At 36.9% G+C, this 21,360-nt stretch overlaps 6 protein-coding genes and 1 pseudogene across 9 annotated transcripts; 4 read left to right on the top strand and 3 right to left on the bottom strand.

Moving 5' to 3' along the window:
- The first annotated feature begins 235 nt into the window (after positions 1 to 235).
- Positions 236 to 1,956, top strand: LOC105964249 (pentatricopeptide repeat-containing protein At5g56310 pseudogene; annotated as a pseudogene). The gene has a single exon (XR_016031629.1). The product of XR_016031629.1 is annotated as a pentatricopeptide repeat-containing protein At5g56310 pseudogene (transcript).
- Positions 1,868 to 3,623, top strand: LOC105964276 (protein BIIDXI-like). 2 transcript variants are annotated; one of them, XM_012988806.2, is made up of 3 exons: positions 1,868 to 2,084; positions 2,164 to 2,682; positions 2,915 to 3,623. In XM_012988806.2, exons 1-3 carry the CDS (start codon positions 2,030 to 2,032, stop codon positions 3,496 to 3,498), a joined length of 1,158 nt encoding a protein of 385 aa, XP_012844260.2. In that variant the 5' UTR covers positions 1,868 to 2,029; the 3' UTR covers positions 3,499 to 3,623. The 2 variants fall into 2 exon arrangements, with proteins under 2 accessions (XP_012844260.2, XP_088675279.1); XM_088819153.1 differs by having other exon boundaries at positions 2,155 to 2,682.
- A 55-nt stretch (positions 3,624 to 3,678) lies between these two features.
- On the bottom strand, positions 3,679 to 6,411 carry LOC105964287 (Peptidase family M48 family protein). Its single transcript, XM_012988817.2, has 9 exons — positions 6,000 to 6,411; positions 5,822 to 5,879; positions 5,556 to 5,623; positions 5,164 to 5,343; positions 4,944 to 5,040; positions 4,570 to 4,679; positions 4,321 to 4,454; positions 4,038 to 4,211; positions 3,679 to 3,922 (listed from the first exon to the last, which is right to left on the bottom strand). The coding sequence occupies exons 1-8, from the start codon at positions 6,225 to 6,227 to the stop codon at positions 4,076 to 4,078; spliced, it is 1,011 nt and encodes a 336-aa protein (XP_012844271.2). The 5' UTR covers positions 6,228 to 6,411; the 3' UTR covers positions 3,679 to 3,922; positions 4,038 to 4,075.
- Positions 6,412 to 6,591: 180 nt separating this feature from the next.
- Positions 6,592 to 9,741, bottom strand: LOC105964319 (DCD (Development and Cell Death) domain protein). 2 transcript variants are annotated; one of them, XM_012988849.2, is made up of 6 exons: positions 9,458 to 9,741; positions 8,015 to 8,589; positions 7,699 to 7,799; positions 7,344 to 7,427; positions 7,121 to 7,231; positions 6,592 to 7,032 (listed from the first exon to the last, which is right to left on the bottom strand). In XM_012988849.2, the coding sequence occupies exons 2-6, from the start codon at positions 8,577 to 8,579 to the stop codon at positions 6,991 to 6,993; spliced, it is 903 nt and encodes a 300-aa protein (XP_012844303.1). In that variant the 5' UTR covers positions 8,580 to 8,589; positions 9,458 to 9,741; the 3' UTR covers positions 6,592 to 6,990. The 2 variants fall into 2 exon arrangements, with proteins under 2 accessions (XP_012844303.1, XP_012844304.1); XM_012988850.2 differs by having other exon boundaries at positions 9,329 to 9,484.
- A 909-nt stretch (positions 9,742 to 10,650) lies between these two features.
- LOC105964388 (mitochondrial import receptor subunit TOM20) lies at positions 10,651 to 12,807 on the top strand. The gene is made up of 6 exons (XM_012988912.2): positions 10,651 to 10,886; positions 10,975 to 11,053; positions 11,437 to 11,606; positions 11,690 to 11,737; positions 12,134 to 12,223; positions 12,320 to 12,807. The coding sequence occupies exons 1-6, from the start codon at positions 10,791 to 10,793 to the stop codon at positions 12,449 to 12,451; spliced, it is 615 nt and encodes a 204-aa protein (XP_012844366.2). The 5' UTR covers positions 10,651 to 10,790; the 3' UTR covers positions 12,452 to 12,807.
- Positions 12,808 to 12,948: 141 nt separating this feature from the next.
- TSO2 (Ferritin/ribonucleotide reductase-like family protein) lies at positions 12,949 to 14,323 on the bottom strand. Its single transcript, XM_012988906.2, has one exon. The coding sequence runs from the start codon at positions 14,047 to 14,049 to the stop codon at positions 13,057 to 13,059; it is 993 nt and encodes a 330-aa protein (XP_012844360.2). The 5' UTR covers positions 14,050 to 14,323; the 3' UTR covers positions 12,949 to 13,056.
- Positions 14,324 to 16,172: 1,849 nt separating this feature from the next.
- FOLK (Phosphatidate cytidylyltransferase family protein) lies at positions 16,173 to 21,174 on the top strand. Its single transcript, XM_012988918.2, has 11 exons — positions 16,173 to 16,473; positions 16,618 to 16,685; positions 16,830 to 16,955; positions 17,215 to 17,330; positions 17,471 to 17,585; positions 17,672 to 18,878; positions 19,433 to 19,500; positions 19,591 to 19,722; positions 20,275 to 20,390; positions 20,538 to 20,652; positions 20,737 to 21,174. The coding sequence occupies exons 6-11, from the start codon at positions 18,582 to 18,584 to the stop codon at positions 20,912 to 20,914; spliced, it is 906 nt and encodes a 301-aa protein (XP_012844372.2). The 5' UTR covers positions 16,173 to 16,473; positions 16,618 to 16,685; positions 16,830 to 16,955; positions 17,215 to 17,330; positions 17,471 to 17,585; positions 17,672 to 18,581; the 3' UTR covers positions 20,915 to 21,174.
- Positions 21,175 to 21,360: the final 186 nt, after the last annotated feature.

Raw genomic sequence — 21,360 nt, 5'->3', positions numbered from 1 at the left:
ACCCCGCCTAAACTTTGGAATCCACGTAAGAAATCGAACCGTTTAATTAAATTAATAAAAATTAGGTATTGTGTAAATTGCACATGAAAAAATTAAAAAAAAAAACCTTAAATTAAAAAATAAAATCAGCCTCAAAATTCAAATTTGGCGAATTAATTGGGCCTGTTATTAGGTCCAATATATATTACTTGGACTTCCGCGCGTACTACAATTCGGAGGCCCACAGAAAATTGGAATGCTCCCGTCGAAACTAGCTGCTCTCGCACACCGCCGTAGCATAACCGCGCTATCTCTCCATCAAACACCATGGCCGCCGTCGTCAGAGCACGCGCCTCTATCTTTTATGGCGGACAAATGCAAATCAATGAACCAGATCAAGCAAATCCACGCCCAAATGATCATAACCGCCCGCATTGGCGACACCTTCGCCGCCAGCCGCTTGCTCAACTTCTGCGCTCTCTCCGCTTCTGGGGACCTTAATTACGCTCTCAAATTGTTACACCATATCCACGCGCCCAATCTGTTCATGTGGAACACTGTAATTAGAGCACATGCCACTTCTCTGGATCCTCTCGCCGGTTTGCTTCTTTATGTTGAAATGCGTAGGCGTGGCGTCACACCTGGGAAACATACATTTCCCTTTGTGCTCAAGGCTTCTTCGAATGCGAAGTCGGTTAGATGTTGCGAACAAGTTCACGCGCACGTGTTGAAGTTTGGGTTGGACTTTGATTTGCATGTTGCGAATGGCTTGGTGAGGGGGTACTCTGTATCGGGTGGGCTTAGTGATGCCCGGAAGGTGTTCGATGAATTGGGTGAGAGGAATTTGAGTATCTGGACTACGATCATATGTGGGTATGCCCAGAACGATTCTTCCGAGGAAGCAATCGCGTTGTTCGATGGAATGGTCTCGGATGGCTTCGAACCAAATGCAGTCGTTTTGTCTTCTGTCTTGTCGGCGTGTGCACAGTCGGCATGCTTGGAATTGGGACAGCAAATTCATATGTATATCGAGGAGAAAGGGATAGAATTAAGTGTGATTCTTGGAACTGCATTGGTTAATATGTACACAAAGAACGGATCTTTGATTAAAGCAAAACAGTGTTTTGATAGATTGAAAGAGAAAAATATCGCAACTTGGAACACAATGATTTGTGGGCTCGCAGTTCACGGCCATGCCGAAGAAGCCCTCGATTTTTTCCGGAAGCTTGAGACAGAAAAAGTAACGCCAAACAACATTACTCTTCTTGGTGTTTTATCCACGTGCTGCCATGCTGGATTGTTGGATTATGGTCATGAAATTTTTCACTCGATGAAAAGGAATTACGGCATCGAACCCAATATAAAGCATTACAGTTGCATGGTGGACTTGCTTGGAAGAGGGGGCCGGATTTTAGAGGCTGAAGAACTTATTAAAGGAATGATTTGGAAGCCCGATGTAGCTATTTGGGGAGCATTGTTGAGTGCTTGTAAAGAGTGCGGGAATATCGAAGTTGCTGAGCGAGTGGTTAAAGAAATTCACGATTTGGATCCTCAAAATCATGCAGTTTATGTTATTTTGTCGAATATGTATGCAGAGGCTGGAAGATGGGAAGATGTGATGAACCGAAGAAAAGGGATGAAGGAAGAGTGTTTGAAAAAAACAGCTGGATGGAGCTTGGTGGATGGTGATGGCTGACACGGTTGTCTGATAGGTGTTTGAACAAACTATCTTTGGTTTACTTTCACTGCCTTCTTGAGTACACATCTATCTTCAGTTCCATCGCAATTTTAGGTTCAGCTCTGCTTAGAAGGTTTATTAAATCTGGGAGATTCTCAGACAGCTGTTGACTGTGGACTGACACTAAAATATCAATTTTAAAGACCATTTGTGGTGAGTAGTGGAGTAAAATATTAAAGGAGGGAAAGAGCCACGCACCTTCTTGACTACAGAAAGCAAATCACTTTAATTTTCCCTCATCATGTGTTGCATACATACTGTCAAATTGACCAACTCTTGTAGCACTGTGAAGTCCGGAAAGCCCACAATCAGATGAAGCTACCAGCGATTTTGACCTTGTGCATCTTGCTGGCCACTGTTTCTGCAGGTAAACAAGCAAATTAGTGTCAATCTTTCTGTTAAAGCCCACCAAATTAACTCACTTAAACGATTGTTAGTTCGTGCAGAAATTTTGCTGAATGCGGATTTTGAATTGCCACCGTCTAACTGGAAAGCAGACTCCACATCCACGTTATTTCCATTAAACGAAAACAACACAATTCCTGGATGGACAGTCGAAGGCGAAGTCATGTATGCAACTGCAGGTGCCGATTTGTCCCTGCCACAGAACAGCCATGCTATATTGCTTGGTCAAGACGGCAAAATTAACCAAACATTTACTGCAAAAGGAGCGCAAATGCATTACCTTCTGACCTTCACTTTAGCCAGGAGGAACCAGAGCTGCGCCTCCAGTGCAGGCCTTGTGGTTTCAGCCCCCGACAATTCTGCACAGTTTTCTTTAAACCGTAAATATGGGAAAGAACCGTGGGAAGTTTACGGTCACAAGCTAGGTAACTGGGGAGGTGGAGAAGCTGTTAATTTAGTCATCCAGAGTCAAGCTATAGATGCAGATCCCAATTCCACGTGTTGGCCTGTGGTGGATGCTCTCTCTTTGATCGCCGTTCAATCACTCAAACAAGAAAACGGTATGCGTCTTTTTTTAGTCCACAGTATTCTTGATTTCCCTTTTCTGTTGACTGGTAACTGCACCATCCAACAATTTTTAAAGTCAAGATCTCTTGGCTACTGCTTTTGTCACAAGAGTTTTTTAATCAAAATTGCAAAAACACATTAGGACATGCCTATTTCAATTCTGGTCTAGCTGTTGTCTCCTTAATGAAAAGCTTTACTTTGTTTGGTCAATTGGAAAAAAAACAGATAATCTACTGCTAAATGGTGGTTTTGAGTTGGGGCCAGCATTCCCCGATTTCTCCAGTGAAGGAATTCTATTGGATTCAGAACCAAGTCTGCTTGCAGCTGCTCTGCAGCAATGGACAATAACAGGAACTGTGAAGTACATAAACTCGAAAAACTACTTCGTCCCAGAGGGCAAAACTGCTGTTGAGATTGTATCAGGTATCTCTTCGGGTGTACAAACAGTACAAGTACTCACCCAGGATTCCAACTATAAATTGGAATTCATGATGGGAGATGCAAACGATTCCTGTTCTGGAGATTTTACAGTTGGAGTTGCCGCAGGATTATTGGTTCAGAATTTCACCGTCCACAGTAACGGAACGGGATCGGCCAAGAAATACTCGATGGCATTCAAAGGAACTGGCCCAAGTCCAACCACGATAAGCTTTAAAAGCTATACAACAACACAAAGAGAAGACGGTATATTTTGTGGCCCAGTAATTGATACCGTTGTTTTATCGAGTGGGCACAGATCAAATTTGCATGGTACCTTTCTCGTTGCTTTTCTCCTTCTGGCCATTCTGAAAATAAGAGAGCTGGTGTAGTTTTGCTGCAAGATTGAAGAACCTGTGTAAGGAAAGCAAAATTACTTGCTTCCTAGAAGTGAATAATTATTGTAACTCGGTGGATTCTGATTTTTTTTATAGCAAATTCATCTCAAGTTTTGAAACTAGAGCATTCACATCGTAAGTGAAGGTGTCATCTAAAAATCTCAGCCAGCAAGGTAACACTCGTAACATATTATATACAATGTAATATCGTATACAGAAATGTCAGGAAAAACATTGTTCGATAGCTTCACTATATTTGATCCAAACTGATGGGGAGAACCCCAACCTGTATGCTGTATCTACGGAGTAATAACCGCTGTGATATTCTATTCTATTAACTTTAAACCCACATTACTCAAATTGAGTAACAGTGTAACACTTAGTGCAGCTCCATGTTTATCAATCTTGCTTCAAGAATCTGCACATATCGCACAAAATGGGCAAATTTATCAACTTCACATAATAAGATCGAAAAAGTTTTAATTTCCAATTCAAGCAGATAGATAACAGGGGTTCGGAACTTCACCCTATACCTGTACAAAAGACTCTGGAATAGTTCAAAAATCCAACGTTATACATTTTGCACTGAGTTGACCCACTTCAATCGCTTTAGAAGAGATTGATACTCTGGACTTTTGGACCATTCATCAATCTCACGTGCACGCAGAACCGGGAGAGGATGGGAAAGTTGCCTCGTTTGAGCATTCCTAAGCAGAGTTGAACAAGTTAAAGTATCTACCATATTTTAATATCCAAATAGCAAGATAACATTTTTCAATTATATTCTTTTTTGCATAGCAAGATGAGTTGGCTGACCTTATATACCACCCAACTGGGCTAGAAGAAGCCTTTTCATAAGATCGAGCTTGATCCAAAAAGGCATCCACGTTTAATTGGTCAGCCATAGAGGGGCAGCCACCAGCTAATTTCATCAGAACGGAGATGACAACCTCTTGTGGGGAGAGCACGAGTACGATGATTAAAAGATAATAATAATAAATAATAATAATGATCATAGTTTGATATCAAAAGTGCAATAGATTAATCTCAATACTATCTATCTACCTTTGGGTCCCGAGCAACAAGAAGGGCGGCCCTATCACAAGTAAGTTCTGCTGCTCGAAGCCAGCGGAAGAGCTGTTCTTCTAATTGCTGAGCAATCAAACCGCCAAGGCCTATAAATAAAGAGCTTGTGAAACATGGTAGATGGTCTTAATAGTTCTTTTGTAGACCTAGGTATGATAGGCGAATTGATAATCGGAATAGAGATGATCATAGAGATCACACCAAGAAACAGAAGAATTCCGTATGAGTACAAATTTTATTCAAACGAAGTGAAAAAAATGCGATATTTGTTATCTAGTAGAACAAACACTACGAAACCCCCAACCATCATTGTAGAACTGACTCACGCAGACCAATGAAAAGCAAGATCTTACCAGGTATAGAATACGCTCCGAGAGTTAGAATATTAGCGTAAGTGAGCCATAAACCATGGTCACACTTCAGATGACCCAATTCATGAGCCAAAACAGCCTGTATGTGATACAGCGAGTAAAGGTTAAACTACAACTCAAGCATTACCAGAAGTAAGGTTCATCGCACCTGTTTTTAAAAAAAAAAAACAAGTGCTCGTGTTAAAGAAGATAAAAGTAGTACCTGCAATTCCTTTCTTGACAAAAGCTCCACTAAGCTTGTATGAACGACAACAAATGGCTTTTTCCCACTGATAGCCAGAGTGTAAGCATTCGGCACAGGACTTTGGCGCAAATATAAGTCGGGTGCGTCAATGTTCAGTATACTGGCAGCCTCTACCATCAATTGATGAAGTTCAGGGAGCTACACGAACAAAACAAACAGAGTTATACGAGTAATATCTAAAAGAAAACAACAATTGCCGCAAATTGAATCAAAAAATAAATATATTTACACAGTACTCGACTCCCAGAGGTATCATAAAAGAGAAGTTCTAACATTTGATGCATCCATAATATGATATGAAAATATTCGTATAAACAAAACGAATTAAGAACTAGTATCGTGTACTAAACCTGATTTCCAGAAACAAGAACAGATGTTCCTATATTCTCCAGAAGCATGACTTGCTCGGCAACAGTTCCTGCAACCAAATAATCATTAGCTGAAGAACAAATGCTCGCTCAGAATTTACTTCAGAAGCAAAATTTTCAAACAGCAGAATAAGAGAATCATCAGAAATAGCTTAGTACTTCCTCATATTTCAACGTAAATTCCCAATAAATCAGGGAGCCATTATTTTAAACCAATAATTATTTAAAAGATAAATTAATTGAATTACCTAATAAAGCCTTTCCGATTTCATTTAACCCCGGGATCGCTCTCAAAATCAACGTATTCTGCGATCGCATAAAAACATAGAAAAATGATTTTAGAAAAATAATTGATTATCAACTAAAAATAGAAAATCATTCAATATTGAACTAACTTGTCTTTCGTCAAAAAAAAAAAAAACTAACTTGTCTATCCAGAGGATGTCGAAAATCATCTGCATCGATATTGCGAACAGCAACAGACGAAGCAGCAGCTCGACAAATTAAATTTGAAGTCCTCCGTTTTCCCTTAATCGGATTGAGCTTAGGTACACAGGGATATGTGATTAGCGCCTTAATTGAGGTATTAAAGCAGAAGCTAATCGGAGATGGTTTCTCTGAGAAATTGAGACGGGGAAGATGAACAGCAGCCATTGTAACAGAGAGAGAAATGAGAGGGAAGGACGAAGGCGTATGTTAGCGTGGGGTTCCATTTGGTGTATATGCACCCACGAAGCTGTTTTTCAACTTAAGTTTAGGTCCACAACCGTAGTCCTGGTAATTATTTGCCGCCGTTTCGTTTTCCGTTGACGATTTTAGCCTGCAAACTATAAGATATCTAGGACATATATATTACTATAATACCCTAAAATAAAAAAGGATACAATAAATAAATAAAGTAATCCGAAGTGTGAGATTTAATATATAATTAAGGTGTATTCCTTCATGCATTGACTATCCATGATTTATTAATGCATAATGAAACTTATTATAAACAATCTGTATTCAAATATATATATAGCAGCAATCAACCAGATTTTTCTTTTACCAAACTTGGTGTAAGTGAGTTAACTTAACCATGACATATAATAAATACTACGGCTTAGCCATTAGTCAATACTCAGGCCTTAGTTTGACTCAACACTAAGCTTCCCATAAAGATTACAAGGGTTAAATACAGCGAAGCTATTTGCATCTTCACAAAACATCATTTTACATTTATTTAACCAAAATCCTACTCTACGAATATCGCAACACCAGATTTGCCTCCCAAGCTTGCGCTCCATGGAAAATACGCGAAATCTTCACACACACACACACACAACACACACACGATGCTCCACAAAAACTACGGCATACACATACACCACCACATTTCTTTAAAGTTGGGATTGGAATAACTGCCAGCACCAACATTCTACACACCGGCTTGTTCACAGAGATCCAGCAAGTCTAGGGTCTGCAATAATACCAGATAACATTTCAGACAACTGTTAAGAATATTCAGAAACGTTACTTACTAGAAATGTTTAGATTCAAGAACTAACCTCGGGTACTGAGAGCTCAAGACGAAACTTAGGACCGTCATAGTGATGCAAGACTGGTCTAAACGCATCTTCCTCCAGAGGGTTGCAGATTTTCCTAATACGAATTCTTACCTGTGATGAAAATAATAGATAATCGGTCAACAAATCAAGAAGTGGGACACACAATCCATATACCTCTTAGTATATGAAACTGATAATCGTAGTTGATGTAATGTTATCTTACCTGAGCAGGGAACCTTGATTCGCCTTTGCACTTTTTATCTTCCCAAGCAGTAGGATCAATGTTCGCACCACCAAAAGTTGCTGCCTGCAAAAAACAAGTGAGTTTGTGAAACAACTTAAGAAGAGTTCGTTAAGGTCAACACTCGTATAACCTAAGAACAATGTTTCTAGCCGTAGCAAAGTATATAGATAGTTCCTTCCTTGCAAATGTAAAGAGAATCTTCTCGTACTCATTTACATCAAAAAGGTATGAAAAAGCTCATCAAATCTTTTTTGTTTGTTCAGAAAAAAGTTTAACTAGGGCTACTCAGGCTCCATAAAAGTATGTAAAATTAAGAAAAACAATTGGTGCACACCTCAAAGATACCATGCAACTGGTGAGTGGTGTAGTTATAGAGGAACAAAGGTAAACCAGGTGTTATTGCCCTGACAGAATCTCTATATCTTGGGGGCAGACCTACAAAAGAATGCACAACTGTGAGCATCAACCATGAACTTTATTACAAAAACTATGCAGTAAGAATCATCATACATTAAAAATATCAACATTATTTAGTTGAAATAAACGAGCAAATAAAATCAGTTGTACGCCACCAATGTGTGAAAAGCTATAAAGAAAACTTGTAATAAGATCACCAATATCTAAAATCGATAAACAATTCATATAATTACCAAATAGCTGTCGCTTCAAATCCTCCTGCATAGTATCATTGTTACACACAAAGATATATCCACCGAGAACCTCGTTCCTGGGGAGGGTCTCTGCAGCAGGTAAGGTCTTAAACCTTTTATCAACTGCATTGCTTGCATTTGTGCTGTCTTCCTTGTTGTAGCCGTCACCATAATTAGGCTCCTTGTTGAGGTTGATATTGTTGTATTTGCTTCCAGATACATTCCCCAAAGAGCCGATATTAGGATTCTGATAAACAGCATTCATATTATTATAAATACCATTTCTAAGGGAACTTTTGTTCACATTCTCGTTGAACTTCGCCTCCAAGTTTAACATGTTGAAGTTAAAACTTTCGAACTTGTTATCTTCTTGAAACCCGATATTATCCTTGTGCCTCAATTCAGCAGAACCCTTTGAGAGATCAAGGTTGATCCTTCGCTCGGGCTTTGACCTAGTCTGCTCAGCCAGTTTTGAAGCAGCAACCAACCATTTGTGATCCTCCGAGACTTTTGTCTGGCCTCGGAGTTCGTCACCCAACTGCCAAAAGCTGTGAATACTCTCCATGCTCGAAAACCTACAAACCAATAAATAATAATAGAATACGGTCAGATGTCTCACTCGAAAGCACAACCCAATCAATCAACAGTTATTGGCGTTCCAAGACGATGTTTCAGAGATGATGAAGTTGCAAGAGATAAATATATAGAACAAATGAGAAAAGAAAAACAAGAAAAGGCAAACAGATGGACGTAAGAACAGCAAATATGTTTAAAACTGTTGGTTAGGTCAACCCAAAATCGTGACAATTCCAGTATATATAATAGGAATAACATGTTATAACTTGCTCAATCTTCAAAAGAAAAGTTACAAAGAGAACACATAACAGAGAATAAGGCAAATGGGAGAATATTAACAAACTTCAACATATTCAATAACATCAAAAAAAGATCAAACACCAGAACATTACCCACTCTCCCCATAAATACCATTTCTACAGTTTTAAGAATGAAAAAATAATGCTGAAAAGCTCCAGAGCAAGTATCAACCCTGGAGAAAACAATCAGTACTTAGGAAAGGCAATTTCTCCAGAGTTGACCAACAGTCAAGCGTCAAGCAATAACTAAATAAGAAATGATGCAAAATTCATAGAATGCGAGCGCAATTCATATCAGATAAATCCAGAACTGCAGATGCATAACCAAAAAACATAAATTGTTAGGGTTTTTTTTTTTTTTGTTTTCACCCACTAACTATGCATCAAACGATTCTCAAATCTCAGTTAATAAGCTAAAATTCAAGAAGTTGTAACTCACACAGAAATCAATGGACCAAATTCAACAGATCAGCACCAAAACTTAAAAAAAAAAATGAGCAGCTAAAAACATGCGGAAAATCAGGGATCGAAAACTCAAAGCTAAAGCTAGAGAGAGAGAGAGAGTCACCTTTTTTTATCTCCTCGACTATGAATCAGCGGAAGAGTGACAGAGGGGAAGAACAACAAAGGTATATTACTCGCATCTTTATACCGACAAATAAAGCGGAAATGCCCTCCACCTTTTGCTTTATTTACGCAATTGTCAGTGAGATTTAAAAAATAATAATAAATAAATAATCGGATGGAAGCGTTTGAATAAAGTGGATCGTGAGCCGTCGGATCAACATTTATAATATTTAGGTGGATGACAACTAGACAAGTGAATGTGAATAAGTCCAAAATTTAGTCAGTACGAAACAAGAGGTTCTCGTGCTGCTATTAAAGTGACCGATTAAATCCTACCCCATATTTCAAAAAAATTTAATTAAATTATACCATTTTATTTTTTAAATAAATAAATAAAAATTGATATTTTATAGATACAATAAAACGAGTCTACATCCATTGTTCCATATTTGGTTGCAATAGAATAATTATAATCAATCATCCAAATTGTTTGATAATTCGAATCTGCGTTGGTGTTTCCTTGATTGAAAACCATCATCTTTATTTAATCACATCACTTTATTTTTATGTCACCGTTCTATAGTGGTGTGTGTTTATTTTAATCACCCAATAACAAGTCCTAAAATACTATAGTCTATAGCTATGGTGAGAATCACGGAATCACCCAAATCCATCAATGTCAAGGCTTAATTTCGATAGTGTTATGGATTCAATAATGGGTACAAAGTTGGGGTTTCATCAAATGATAGCTATTGTATAATTTACTAAATTCAATCGAGAATTTCATCAAACAATTCAGCTCAAACAATGATCATTCAAACGACCTATAACCATGCATAAAAACCCTAAAACTGGAAAATAAACGCATGAAATGAGAAGACAGAGGATTATGTGGTTCAGCCTTGAAGAAATGACCTACATCCACGGGAGAGAGCAACTCTTTTATTAATGGTAACACCATTGATTTACAAAGTTTACAAAGAATCATAATCTTACGAGAAATATCCCAATGTTTGGCGAGTGATCATGAGTTTGAATCTCCTTCTTTGGACACTAAATTGAGTATTTAAATTTGATTTGAATATTTATTTGGATCAAGTTTCAATAATTATGAGGAGTGACAATCAAATTGACATAAAAAGCCCATACTCTGGACTCCTTAAAGCCCACATAAATTGGGAAAATAATAGGGCCCAAAGGAGTTCCTCACAATCATCATATAAAAAATATGGGAAGCCCTAATTGATTAGGATCCAAAAACTCAATTCGCAGAATCAATCAAAACCTACAAAAACAAAAGGGGAAAAAGAAGCTTCATCTCTGTCGCGGAAAACATGGACATGGGAAACGATTTCGATCGCCTTCTCTTCTTCGAGCACGCCCGTAAAACCGCCGAAGCTACTTATACTAAAAACCCTCTCGATGCCGATGTCAGTATACACACAATTATATTTTTGTAATTTGTTTTTGGGGGTTTATTTGTATATTAATAATTATTTTTCGACTGGTTGTTTGCAGAATCTGACCAGATGGGGAGGCGTGCTGCTGGAGTTATCGCAGTTTCAGAACGGCCCGGAGTCGCAGAACATGGTCCAAGGTCAACCAATTGCTAATTTGTTATTCCGTTTATTTATTATTATTCGTTTTATTATTAATTTCATTTGTTATGTACATTTTCTCTTAATTTAATGACAACTGCGATTGATTTTTTTTTTTTATTAGAGTAGTGATGAAAAAAGCACTAATTCTACAGTCTACATTGTGCTGCGATTTGTCCATGCGGGCTGATTTTGTATATATTAGATGAGAAGCAATCATGTTTATCACTTTCAAATTTCGGGTTTACGATTATGGAGTATTGATAAGCTGGTTCTCTATGTTGAATGACATACTGAATAATTGTTGGCTTGTATTTGTGGTTAATGAGAGGTTAAAAATTAGGTCTTGATGACTAAAATTTAGCTTGTTAATCATCTGTAGATGCTATCGAGAAGCTAGAAGAGGCTCTGATTGTTGACCCTAGAAAGCACGATGCACTCTGGTGCCTTGGAAATGCATATACATCGAACGGGTTTATTACTCCCGATCCTGATGAAGCTAGGGTTTTCTTTGATAAATCTACCCATTACTTTGAGCAAGCATATGAATTGGTATGTATACGGTTAACTAAGGATTCCTCTTTATGCTTTCGGATTACTGGCTAAATGTCTTATGTGTTGTTCTTTTGGTGCAGGAACCACAAAACGAACTCTACAAGAAATCATTAGAAGTGGCTGCCAGGGTACCTTTTCTCACCTAGGATCTTTCAAATTCATTGCGATTTTATTTATGTCTTATATGTAGACTGATTGTTTGATTTTTGCTGAATAGCAATCGTAATGACTTTACACAGTACCAGATTTATTCTTCATTTCTATTCCACAATTTATTTTCACTCACTTAGGCCTTTGATTGTAATCAAAGCCTTATATTTTGTTAGATTTTAATGTTATACAATTTCTCTGTTTTGTGATTTGGAATATTTTGACATTATCGCATAATTTTTTTATTGCTAGTAAGACCAAAATTTGAACTGGTCAATGTGATGATAACAAGATATCTACGACTATTTTGCCTCATATTTTAAGTATTTGTTGTTTATTCATGCATGTGTGTATTGTTCATGTTGTGTATTAAGGCTCCGGAGTTGCACGCGGAGGTCCACAAGCATGGTGGTTTGGCTGAGCAGGCTATGGCGCCAGGCCCTTCGGCATCCACTAGTACAAAGGTAAACTGTGTGTATTTTGGTGTTTTAGATGTAGTGTTTTTCTTTCTGGCCGCATATCTTATCTTAATTAGTGACACTATGCCACATGTTTTACAGCAACAGAGTGGAAAGAAGAGCGGAAATAGTGATCTCAAATACGATATTTGTGGATGGGTGATTCTTGCAGTTGGCCTTTTCGTATGGGTTGGGTTTGCAAAGTCTAATATGCCTCCACCTCCCTACATCTAATTTTAGGTGTTTGCTTCATATATGACTTGGCTCGACTCCTACCGCAACGAACTTTCTTTTGGTAGATGTCGTAATCTAGAGAATACCAGTTTTCTAGCTTTCTTTTCGGTTATTTTTTTACGGAATCCTTCATTATTGTAACCATTAATAAACGACCTCGTACTTTACTTTTTTCAAATCTTGTAGCTTCCTCTCTTTATTTGGCCTTGGAGATCTTGAAGATTTTGTTGTTCTATTGGCAGATCTCAAATTTGACGAAGATTTTGTCGCATCTTTAAGTTGTCTGGATTATCCTATCTCTGTTGTCCTTGTATTTGTTCATCTTTCGAAGTTACTAGTTATGCGATTCTTGGCAACATTTTTTGGCTGTGGCACTTGTTTCGTTTTGTTGAGTAAACTTAGGTGGTTTTGGTACATGTGTCTTGAATTTATTATTGAATGTCAAAATATCCAAACCATGATTCAATAACATTTAATTTATACACAAGAAAACCAACTCATACTAAACTCCTATTCCATTTAATAGATTAAAAAGGGTGGGAAGCAACAATTAGGATTACAAACAAACAATTAGAAATTATAAAGAGTTGAATCAAACCCTAAAATCAGAAATCTTCATCCAATTTGAAAACATGGTTATCTCCAGCATTGCCATTCAAATTAGACATAACAGAAGCCTTCTGATACTCACCAACTCTCTTCTCAAAGAAATTAGTCTTCCCCTGCAGACTTATCAACTCCATCCAATCAAACGGGTTCTGAACATTGTACATCTTTCCGTACCCTAATTCATTCAGCAATCTATCCGCCACGTATTCAATGTACTGACTCATCAGTTCTCCATTCATCCCAACCAACGCGCACGGCAGCGCGTCGCACACAAACTCCCTCTCAATTTCAACCGCGTCCGCCACTATCCCCTTCACTTTCTCCTCGCTCAGCTTCATCTTCAACAGACTGTAGATCAGGCACGCGAAATCGCAGTGCAGACCTTCGTCACGCGATATCAACTCGTTCGAGAAAGTCAACCCCGGCATCAGACCGCGCTTCTTCAGCCAGAATATGGCGCAGAAGCTTCCGGAGAAGAATATCCCTTCCACGCAGGCGAACGCGATTATTCGCTCGGCGAAACACTCGCCGCCGTCGATCCAGCGGAGGGCCCACTTGGCCTTCCTCTCCACGCAGGGGACGGTCTCGATTGCGCGGAAGAGCCTGTTCTTCTCGTCGGAATCCTTTATGTAGGATTCGAGGAGGAGGCTGTACATCTCGGAGTGGATGTTTTCGATTGCGATCTGGAATCCGTAGAAGGCGCGGGCTTCCGAGATCTGCACCTCCTTCATGAAGCGTCCGGCGAGGTTTTCCAGGACGATGCCGTCGGAGGCGGCGAAGAAGGCCAGAACGTGTTTGATGAAATGCTTCTCGTCGGTGGAGAGGGTTTCCCAGTGGCGGAGGTCCTGGGACAAATCGACTTCCTCGGCGGTCCAGAAGGAGGCTTCGGCCTTTTTGTACATCTCCCAAATTTGTGGGTATTGAATTGGAAACATGCAGAATCGGTCCTGGTTGGGGGTGAGGAGGGGTTCTTCTGGAATGGAAGGCATTTTCGAAATTGAATTTTGATGATGATGATTGTGATTTGTGAAAATGGTTAACTAACTGGTTGTGTTTAAATAGAGATATCGGGGCGCGGGATTTTGAATTTTTCGAGGGGGGAGAAGCTTGCGGGAGACTGAAACTCAATTCTGTAATCTAGGGTTGTGTTCATTCATATGTGTGTGTGTGTGACTAATTAATGTGCATTAAAATTGTGTGCCGCCAATTAAATTAAATTAAATTAAAATTAGAAAAAGGAAAAGGAAAAGGAAAAGACTTTGTGGAGGAGGAGCGTACAGCGGAAGATTGGGAAATATATATTTGAAATTTCAAAATCAAAACGGCAGGACCCCTTTTTTTAGGGTAAATAGATTTTGAGAGGGAACAATACTCACTCCAATGTGCGTTTGGCGCCACTAATTTTGGTTTTGAATCCAACAATATAACATGAAAGACTTGTCGCAATCAACTTTTATTGCAAGTTTGGTATATCAACCTATTTTGTATTTTTTTTTTTAAGTTTAATATGAAGATATTTTGTATTTTTATCTGAGATATGACATCTTAAACATGAAATCAAACAACTACCACCACAATCTGTCTTCCTTCCTAACCGTCAACCACCCAATTATTTGCCCTTTTATTTTCTTTCTATTTTAATTTTCAATAAAATTACTAAAACAATATATTACTTATTAGTAGGGGAGGCCTACACAAAATGGGCTTTGACCTGAAAACAACATATACGTTTGGGCGGAATCGAGCCCATGGCCGATATAATAAGTTGGGTAGAGACGAAATTGGGCCGGATCGGATTGAAAATAAAGTTCGCACATCCAATCCGGGCCATTTGTTTACGCGTAATTGCTTATTCTAATTTGTTACAAATTGCACAACAGTAGTAAGTTTGAAGTTCATACATATGATTATATGAAAAATAAAGGCTATGAAATTCGGCTTTCCTTCTAAGCTGATAATTAATTAGAATTAATTTGTGAAAACTACATTACATTCCGTGTGGGTATATATTACGCAGTATTGATGTTGCAATTTGAATTGAAATTTCCTTTTTTCTTCCCAAAATTTGTGCATGCATAAACTTTTCACCTTCTTATTCTCACCAAATATAACAGTTTGAAAAGCTTAGCTTTTAAATATAGCTGAGTTCTTTACAAGCAACGATCATCCACAAAATATGGTAGATTAATATATATCAGAAATTCTTAATGACCGTTAGCAAGAAAATTCGAAATCGTGTACGTTAATTGATAGTCAATTTACCGGATGCTTAAATTAGCTGCTTTTTAACCCATTGTGTAATCATCAATATTTTTTGGTCAATGTTTTTATGGTAAGAAAAATGGAAGTTTTTTTTTTTTTTTTTTTTTTTTTACCAAAAAAAAAAAAAAAAAATGGAAGTTAGTAGTAATAAGTAATTGACATTTCCACATGGTGGAAAAATGGGTAAATAGTTAATCCCGTACGTGACAAATCATGATTAATGGGGCATAGGATTCTTTTTATGAAATGCTATTTATGGTCACAAAATTGCTATTTGCGGTTTATAACAAAATCCTCCAATATTTTAAAAATATCAAAAAAAACCCCAAAACTGCAAATAGCAAAAAAAAATTTCAAAAATTTGAAATCAAGTTTGAAGAAGGGTTGGGTTTCGATTTTTTGATGTAATTTCGACCCTTTTATGTGTAATATGCATTGGGTAGGTCAATTACGGAACAAATTTCATGTTAAAAAGTCCTACAAATCGATTTGTAGGGATTTTTTTTTCGCAAAAAAATGTTCGAACGCCCAAGATGGGCGCCCAAGGCGTGTGGGCACCCATCTTGGGCGTTCAATTAAAAAAAGAAAATTTGCACTGGACGCCCAAGTTGGGCTTTTACGCATTTTGTGGAGGTTTTTGAAGTTTTTTGGGAAGTTTTGGGGTTTTAGAGAGATAAAGTATTTTTTTGTGGGATTTTGTTATAAACCGCAAATAGCAATTCCGTTCTTTCTGTATGTACATTTCCTTTTTAATTAATGGAAATTTAACACGAAAGAGTTGTCACAATCAACGTAACTTATTATTGCAAATTTGGTATATCAAGGTATTTTGTATTTTTAAAAAAGGTTTAATATGAAGATATTTTGTATTTTTATCTGATATATGACATCTTAAACATCAAATATCACACAGTTTGTTAAACAACTAGCACCACAATCTGTCTTCCTTCCTATTAATATATATCAGAAATTGTTAAAAATTAAAATTACAAAAAATGGAAGAAACCGACAATATGTACTGTTCATCGGACGGATCGATCTATAGCGATGTAGCTGCTGCTGCATGTTGCTATGCAGTTTGTCGATTAGTAAATAGACTCCTCAAGCAAAGACTCCTCAAGCAAAGCTATGATAAGGGTCTTTTGAACGTGGTTTGCTGCCGGCCCCCTCCTTTTCTTTTCCTTGCATTTTAACTGTTTTATCGTTACATGTAAGTATCATATATATGTGTATATGTATGTATATATTCTAATTTCATCGATATTTTTTTCGTGATGGATGGATTGGTAATGAAGCATCTATTCAGAAAGCTTGTCCATATCAGCATGGGATTGATTATCATGCTTTGCTGGCCAATGTTAAGGTACGAACCTGATTAATGTATATCGCTAGCTTCATCATGAAAATAATTAAACAATTAATTAGTTGATTATATATTGCCTAATTAATTAGTTGTATATAGGACGAGTAATTAATAAAGTAACGACTAATTAAATTCCCCGGCCAGTTGTGGTCGGCGCCGTAGAGTTCTCGGAGGACTTGTTCCGGTGTTATGCATGTACAGAGTACTTCTTTCCGGATTTGGAACAAATTACAAACCTATGGACTCTCAAGGAAGATACAGAGATTCCAGGTTTCCATTAAATTAATTACTTTAATTTTTATAATATTCTAGATAGCAACCGACAACCGTTCTATAGTTCCATTGGAATGTTGTCCGGATTTTACAGTCGAAACAACGGATATTAAAACTAAATTCTTTAAAGAAATTATTAATACTAGAATTGTAGTATTAGAATAATGTGCAAAATATTAATACAATTTAATTAAAGAAAGTTATACTACATTGTTATTATTATCTTTTTTTTTTTCTTTTTTTTTTTTTGTGCCAGGGAGCTGCTGAAGGCAGCATTAGGTTATGCTCTGGCAGTGTTTTTGGCCACTATTTTTCACTTGAGAAGTACTCCTTTAGCCATTGCAACTATTTCAAATCTCTGTGCTGGAGATGGTATCCTTATCAATTTTTCTCTAATTATAACACTTGCCATATTTAATTTAAATTTTACAATTTTGGGTTATATATATATATATATATATATATATATATATATATATATATATATATATATATATATATGTTATTTCCAGGGATAGCTGATATCGCAGGGAGACGATATGGCAGCTGGAAACTTCCGTACAACAAAAACAAATCATTTGCTGGAAGTATTGGCATGGCGATTTCTGGATTCACTTCTTCCATTTTGTAATAATATAATCCATATCTTGTCAATATAGCACAAAATGTTTTTGATGAAATGAGAGTTTAATTAATTAATTAATTTGCTGCAGATTTATGTTCTATTTCTCTTGGTTCGGGTACAATATTCGAGTAAGCCCGAACATGGTCTTAGGATTCTTGATGGTGTCGGTTGCCTCTGCACTAGTCGAATCCCATCCGTTGAGTACTAGACTTGACGATAATCTCACGGTTCCCCTAGCCTCCGCGGTGGTTGGAACTTTCTTTCTTTTATACTAAAATTATTTACTGTATGTGTAAGTTTGGGATGCATGTATTTATTGTTGAAGCATTAGGGCTACTGCATTATTATTTGATAATGATATATCTAACTTTTTACATAGTTGTTGACCTGTGGTCCTGCGTACCATAGGTTAATTTATTTCAACTGTGAAATATGGACCTCATTTTTACATAGATTTGGAGTAACATCAAGAACATATATTAAAAGCCCATCTACGGTTTACCTTTTTTTTTTTTAATTTAAGAATAATAATTATTTAAAAAGATTTTATTGAATTACTCTTTATAGTGATATGGAAAGGTCCATCAACAGTTTTTATTGAATAATTAAAGTTTGAATTGCTGGTAGGTGACTAGATGTGGCTGCCAAATAAAATTCATAAAATAAATTAATTGTTGCATGTTTGTCACATCACATCACCAATTTCAAATCTTCTGCCTATTAATTCATTAAATTTGTTTTCATTACTTACATTAGTAAATTTTAATATTTCTTATTCAATCCATACAAAAAGTTGATGAAATAAATTTATTTTTATTTAAAAACCAAACAATCAATATAAAAATAACAATATATATTATCATTTTCATTTAAAAATGGAAATGAAAATTAGAAAAACAGTAAATATTTGTTGGTGGTAGAAGGTGAACTCATATGAACTAATAGAAGTCTCTGCTTTTAACCATATTTTAATAAGAAGAGCAGCCCCACGTCACCAGATGGTCCAAAGTTGTATTTCTATGGCATTGAAACTCGCCTTCTTCTCCATTTCTCCGAATTCGAGTTCCAATTTCTGTTGCCCTTCGTTAAGAAGAACGCACTGCTCCGAGTTCGTTCAGCTGCTTAAATCAAAGCCGAGGAGGAGGAGGATTCGCCGGGAACTGAAATCAGTTGCCGCTATGTTCTCGAATAACACGGCGGTCAGTGACCTCGTCGCCACCGGTTTGTCCGGCGGGATTGCGTTATCCTTGCTCAAAATCTGGGAAGAAACGGCCAAGAGAGGCGTCTTCGACCAGGTTTGAATTTGTTTTTTAATTTTTTAATTTTCCTTAATGGAATTCAACGTCATTCTCTATATTAGGCTCCTGAGATAAATTACCATGTTTTCTTCTAGTCTATAAATGGCGATTATGTTGATAAGGATTGGTAATTTTGATTTTTTCTACTGTGGAAATAATGACTTTGGGAGGCGATCTAGGTAGGATTTAGGAATATGAGTTGACTAGCATTTGATAATTTTTTAACCATTTTTTTTTTAATTGTATTTCATCACAGTTCCATCAGATCGTTGAAAGTTAAAACTAGATCCAACACTCCTTACATATGACTGTGGATAATTTATTCTGTAATATTTTGATTGACAATTCATGCTTGCAGAACTGATTCTGTTGTTTTTAAGGGAATAGTGCACTGATCTTTGTAGCTTTTGCTTAATAAGTTTCCAAGTTTTTCCATCATTAGCTGCTGTGGAGATTTTAAAGTTTACTTATATAAGTAGCCTTTTTCGAACTTTTTGTGTATTGTTTCCCATGTATTTCCTCTTATTTTTTATTTTATTTTTCGTATTTAGAAACTAAATAGGAAGATTGTACACGTTACGGTTGGGCTAGCGTTCATGCTTTGCTGGCCTATGTTCAGGTAATACTACGTGACTGAGATAGGCCTTTTTTTTTCTATGACGTACTATAACAGCACATCTGATTGAGTTACTGGTAATTTTTTTAACAGTTCCGGTCGTCAGGGAGCAATTGTAGCAGCTCTTATTCCTGGTATCAATATAGTTAAAATGCTTCTTTTGGGACTTGGAATATGGAAAGATGAGGCAACTGTCAAGTCCATGAGCAGATTTGGGAACCATAAGTACGTCCTAATTGCGGTAAAAATATCAAATTATTTAGACTTTACCTGCTTTTATTACGCTTGCTTCGCCTAAGGTTAGTTCTTTTATGTCAACGATTTTATATGATTGGATTGAGGGAAATTGTCATTTATCTAAGTCAACAGATGCGACTGAAATCTTGGCAAGTTACTGATATTATGTGTATGTGCAGCGACCTAGTTAGCATGAACTTACAAAAACATTTTCTTAATTGTATTGGGTTTTAACTCTTAACTGGTTTGTTAGGATGTTCCTGGATACAACATTGCAATTTGATTCTCCTATGATCATGCCACGTAACTTGTGACATCGTTTTTGCAATTCTACCCTATTTGCAAAAATAGATTGAAACTATTGAGGTATTGCGTGTAATATCGAGCTGTGGCTTTGTGAAAGTCTATCATACGCTAATAGTAGGCAACACTCAGTCTAGAGCTAGATGCAAAGTAGATAGTTCGTTTTTTCCTTTCCTTCAGTAAAACTGGAAACTCGTATATAGCTTCTTATCCAAAAAGTAAATTTGTGGTGCTCAGGGAACTACTTAAGGGGCCTTTGTACTATGCTGCCACAATCACTTTGGCCGGTGCCATTTACTGGCGAACATCTCCTATAGCAATTGCAGCAGTTTGTAACCTATGTGCTGGCGATGGTATTGTCTATCCATCCATATCTGCAAGTTTTTGTTCTCTGAAAAAAATTGCAGGACAGAGAATGCTTATATTTCAAAATCTCTTTTTAAAGTTTAGTGTACTAGTGACTAGTGTCTAATTTCTTCGTAAATTTCCTTTTCATTCAGGTATGGCCGACATTGTAGGGAGGCGTTTTGGTACCCAAAAACTTCCTTACAATCAAAACAAATCTGCCGTTGGTAGTATAGCAATGGCATGTGCTGGTTTCTTGGCTTCCATCGGGTAATATACGTTTGCCCTCTTCAAAATGCTTAAACTTTATTAGAAAAATCACTAATGCAAAAATACGAAAAAACAAACAAACAGATACATGCTCTACTTTTCATCATTTGGGTTCATCGAAGAAAGCCCGAAGATGGTGATGGGGTTCTTGATAACTTCAGTTGCTGCTGCATTAGTTGAATCGCATCCGATAAGCACTGAGCTTGATGACAATCTGACAGTGCCCCTTACAGCTGTGCTGGTTGGCAGTTTAGTTTTCTGAATCCGGACCTTAATAATCAGACTGATCATTTCAATCCACCCAAATGCTCGTTTGTGGATACAATCGAGGGTTCTTGTTGTATTTGAAGTTGTTTTATTGATTTTTTTTAGCCGTAAAATGCGAACGAAACACGTCCTTGTTGTACCACCATGTAAGAGTAGTAGAATTAAGCGGTCCATGCTCTTAGGACCTCAGTGATGATTCACTCCTTGTAATTTCTTGTTCCTTTTTAATCAGTCTAATTTAACCAGTTGAGCAAACTTTTATTAGTCAGTTTTATGTTTGGAAAGTCTTATTGAATATTCTCAATAATCTTTAAAAAGGCCAAAAAAAAAAAATAAAAAAAAAAAAAAATAGATTCAAATTAATTTAGAAAAATCAACATGAATAAAAATCAGAAAAATAAATAAATATAAATATGTTTTGACATGTAGACGCTATTTTGT

This window comes from Erythranthe guttata, chromosome 6 (genome assembly GCF_056151865.1).
Source record: "Erythranthe guttata isolate IM_541 chromosome 6, IM_541, whole genome shotgun sequence".
Taxonomy (NCBI): Eukaryota; Viridiplantae; Streptophyta; class Magnoliopsida; order Lamiales; family Phrymaceae; genus Erythranthe; species Erythranthe guttata.
This window is presented reverse-complemented; position numbering and strand designations above follow the sequence as displayed.

Excerpts from the sequence above, each read along its gene's own strand:
- LOC105964388 (XM_012988912.2), top strand. The coding sequence starts at position 10,791 with ATGGACATGGGAAACGATTTCGATCGCCTTCTCTTCTTCGAGCACGCC. Across the intron at positions 10,887-10,974 it reads AAAACCCTCTCGATGCCGAT|AATCTGACCAGATGGGGAGG; the intron begins GTCAGTATACAC and ends GGTTGTTTGCAG. Across the intron at positions 11,607-11,689 it reads TTGAGCAAGCATATGAATTG|GAACCACAAAACGAACTCTA; the intron begins GTATGTATACGG and ends CTTTTGGTGCAG.
- FOLK (XM_012988918.2), top strand. The coding sequence starts at position 18,582 with ATGGTCCAAAGTTGTATTTCTATGGCATTGAAACTCGCCTTCTTCTCC. Across the intron at positions 18,879-19,432 it reads AGAGAGGCGTCTTCGACCAG|AAACTAAATAGGAAGATTGT; the intron begins GTTTGAATTTGT and ends TTTCGTATTTAG. Across the intron at positions 20,653-20,736 it reads GGTTTCTTGGCTTCCATCGG|ATACATGCTCTACTTTTCAT; the intron begins GTAATATACGTT and ends ACAAACAAACAG.
- LOC105964287 (XM_012988817.2), bottom strand. The coding sequence starts at position 6,227 with ATGGCTGCTGTTCATCTTCCCCGTCTCAATTTCTCAGAGAAACCATCT. Across the intron at positions 5,344-5,555 it reads TTCTTGTTTCTGGAAATCAG|CTCCCTGAACTTCATCAATT; the intron begins GTTTAGTACACG and ends TTGTTCGTGTAG. Across the intron at positions 4,212-4,320 it reads CCAGTTGGGTGGTATATAAG|GAATGCTCAAACGAGGCAAC; the intron begins GTCAGCCAACTC and ends AACTCTGCTTAG.
- LOC105964276 (XM_088819153.1), top strand. The coding sequence starts at position 2,030 with ATGAAGCTACCAGCGATTTTGACCTTGTGCATCTTGCTGGCCACTGTT. Across the intron at positions 2,085-2,154 it reads GCTGGCCACTGTTTCTGCAG|TTCGTGCAGAAATTTTGCTG; the intron begins GTAAACAAGCAA and ends AACGATTGTTAG. Across the intron at positions 2,683-2,914 it reads ATCACTCAAACAAGAAAACG|ATAATCTACTGCTAAATGGT; the intron begins GTATGCGTCTTT and ends GAAAAAAAACAG.
- TSO2 (XM_012988906.2), bottom strand. The coding sequence starts at position 14,049 with ATGCCTTCCATTCCAGAAGAACCCCTCCTCACCCCCAACCAGGACCGA.
- LOC105964319 (XM_012988849.2), bottom strand. The coding sequence starts at position 8,579 with ATGGAGAGTATTCACAGCTTTTGGCAGTTGGGTGACGAACTCCGAGGC. Across the intron at positions 7,800-8,014 it reads TTTGAAGCGACAGCTATTTG|GTCTGCCCCCAAGATATAGA; the intron begins GTAATTATATGA and ends ATTCTTTTGTAG. Across the intron at positions 7,033-7,120 it reads TTGAGCTCTCAGTACCCGAG|ACCCTAGACTTGCTGGATCT; the intron begins GTTAGTTCTTGA and ends GTATTATTGCAG.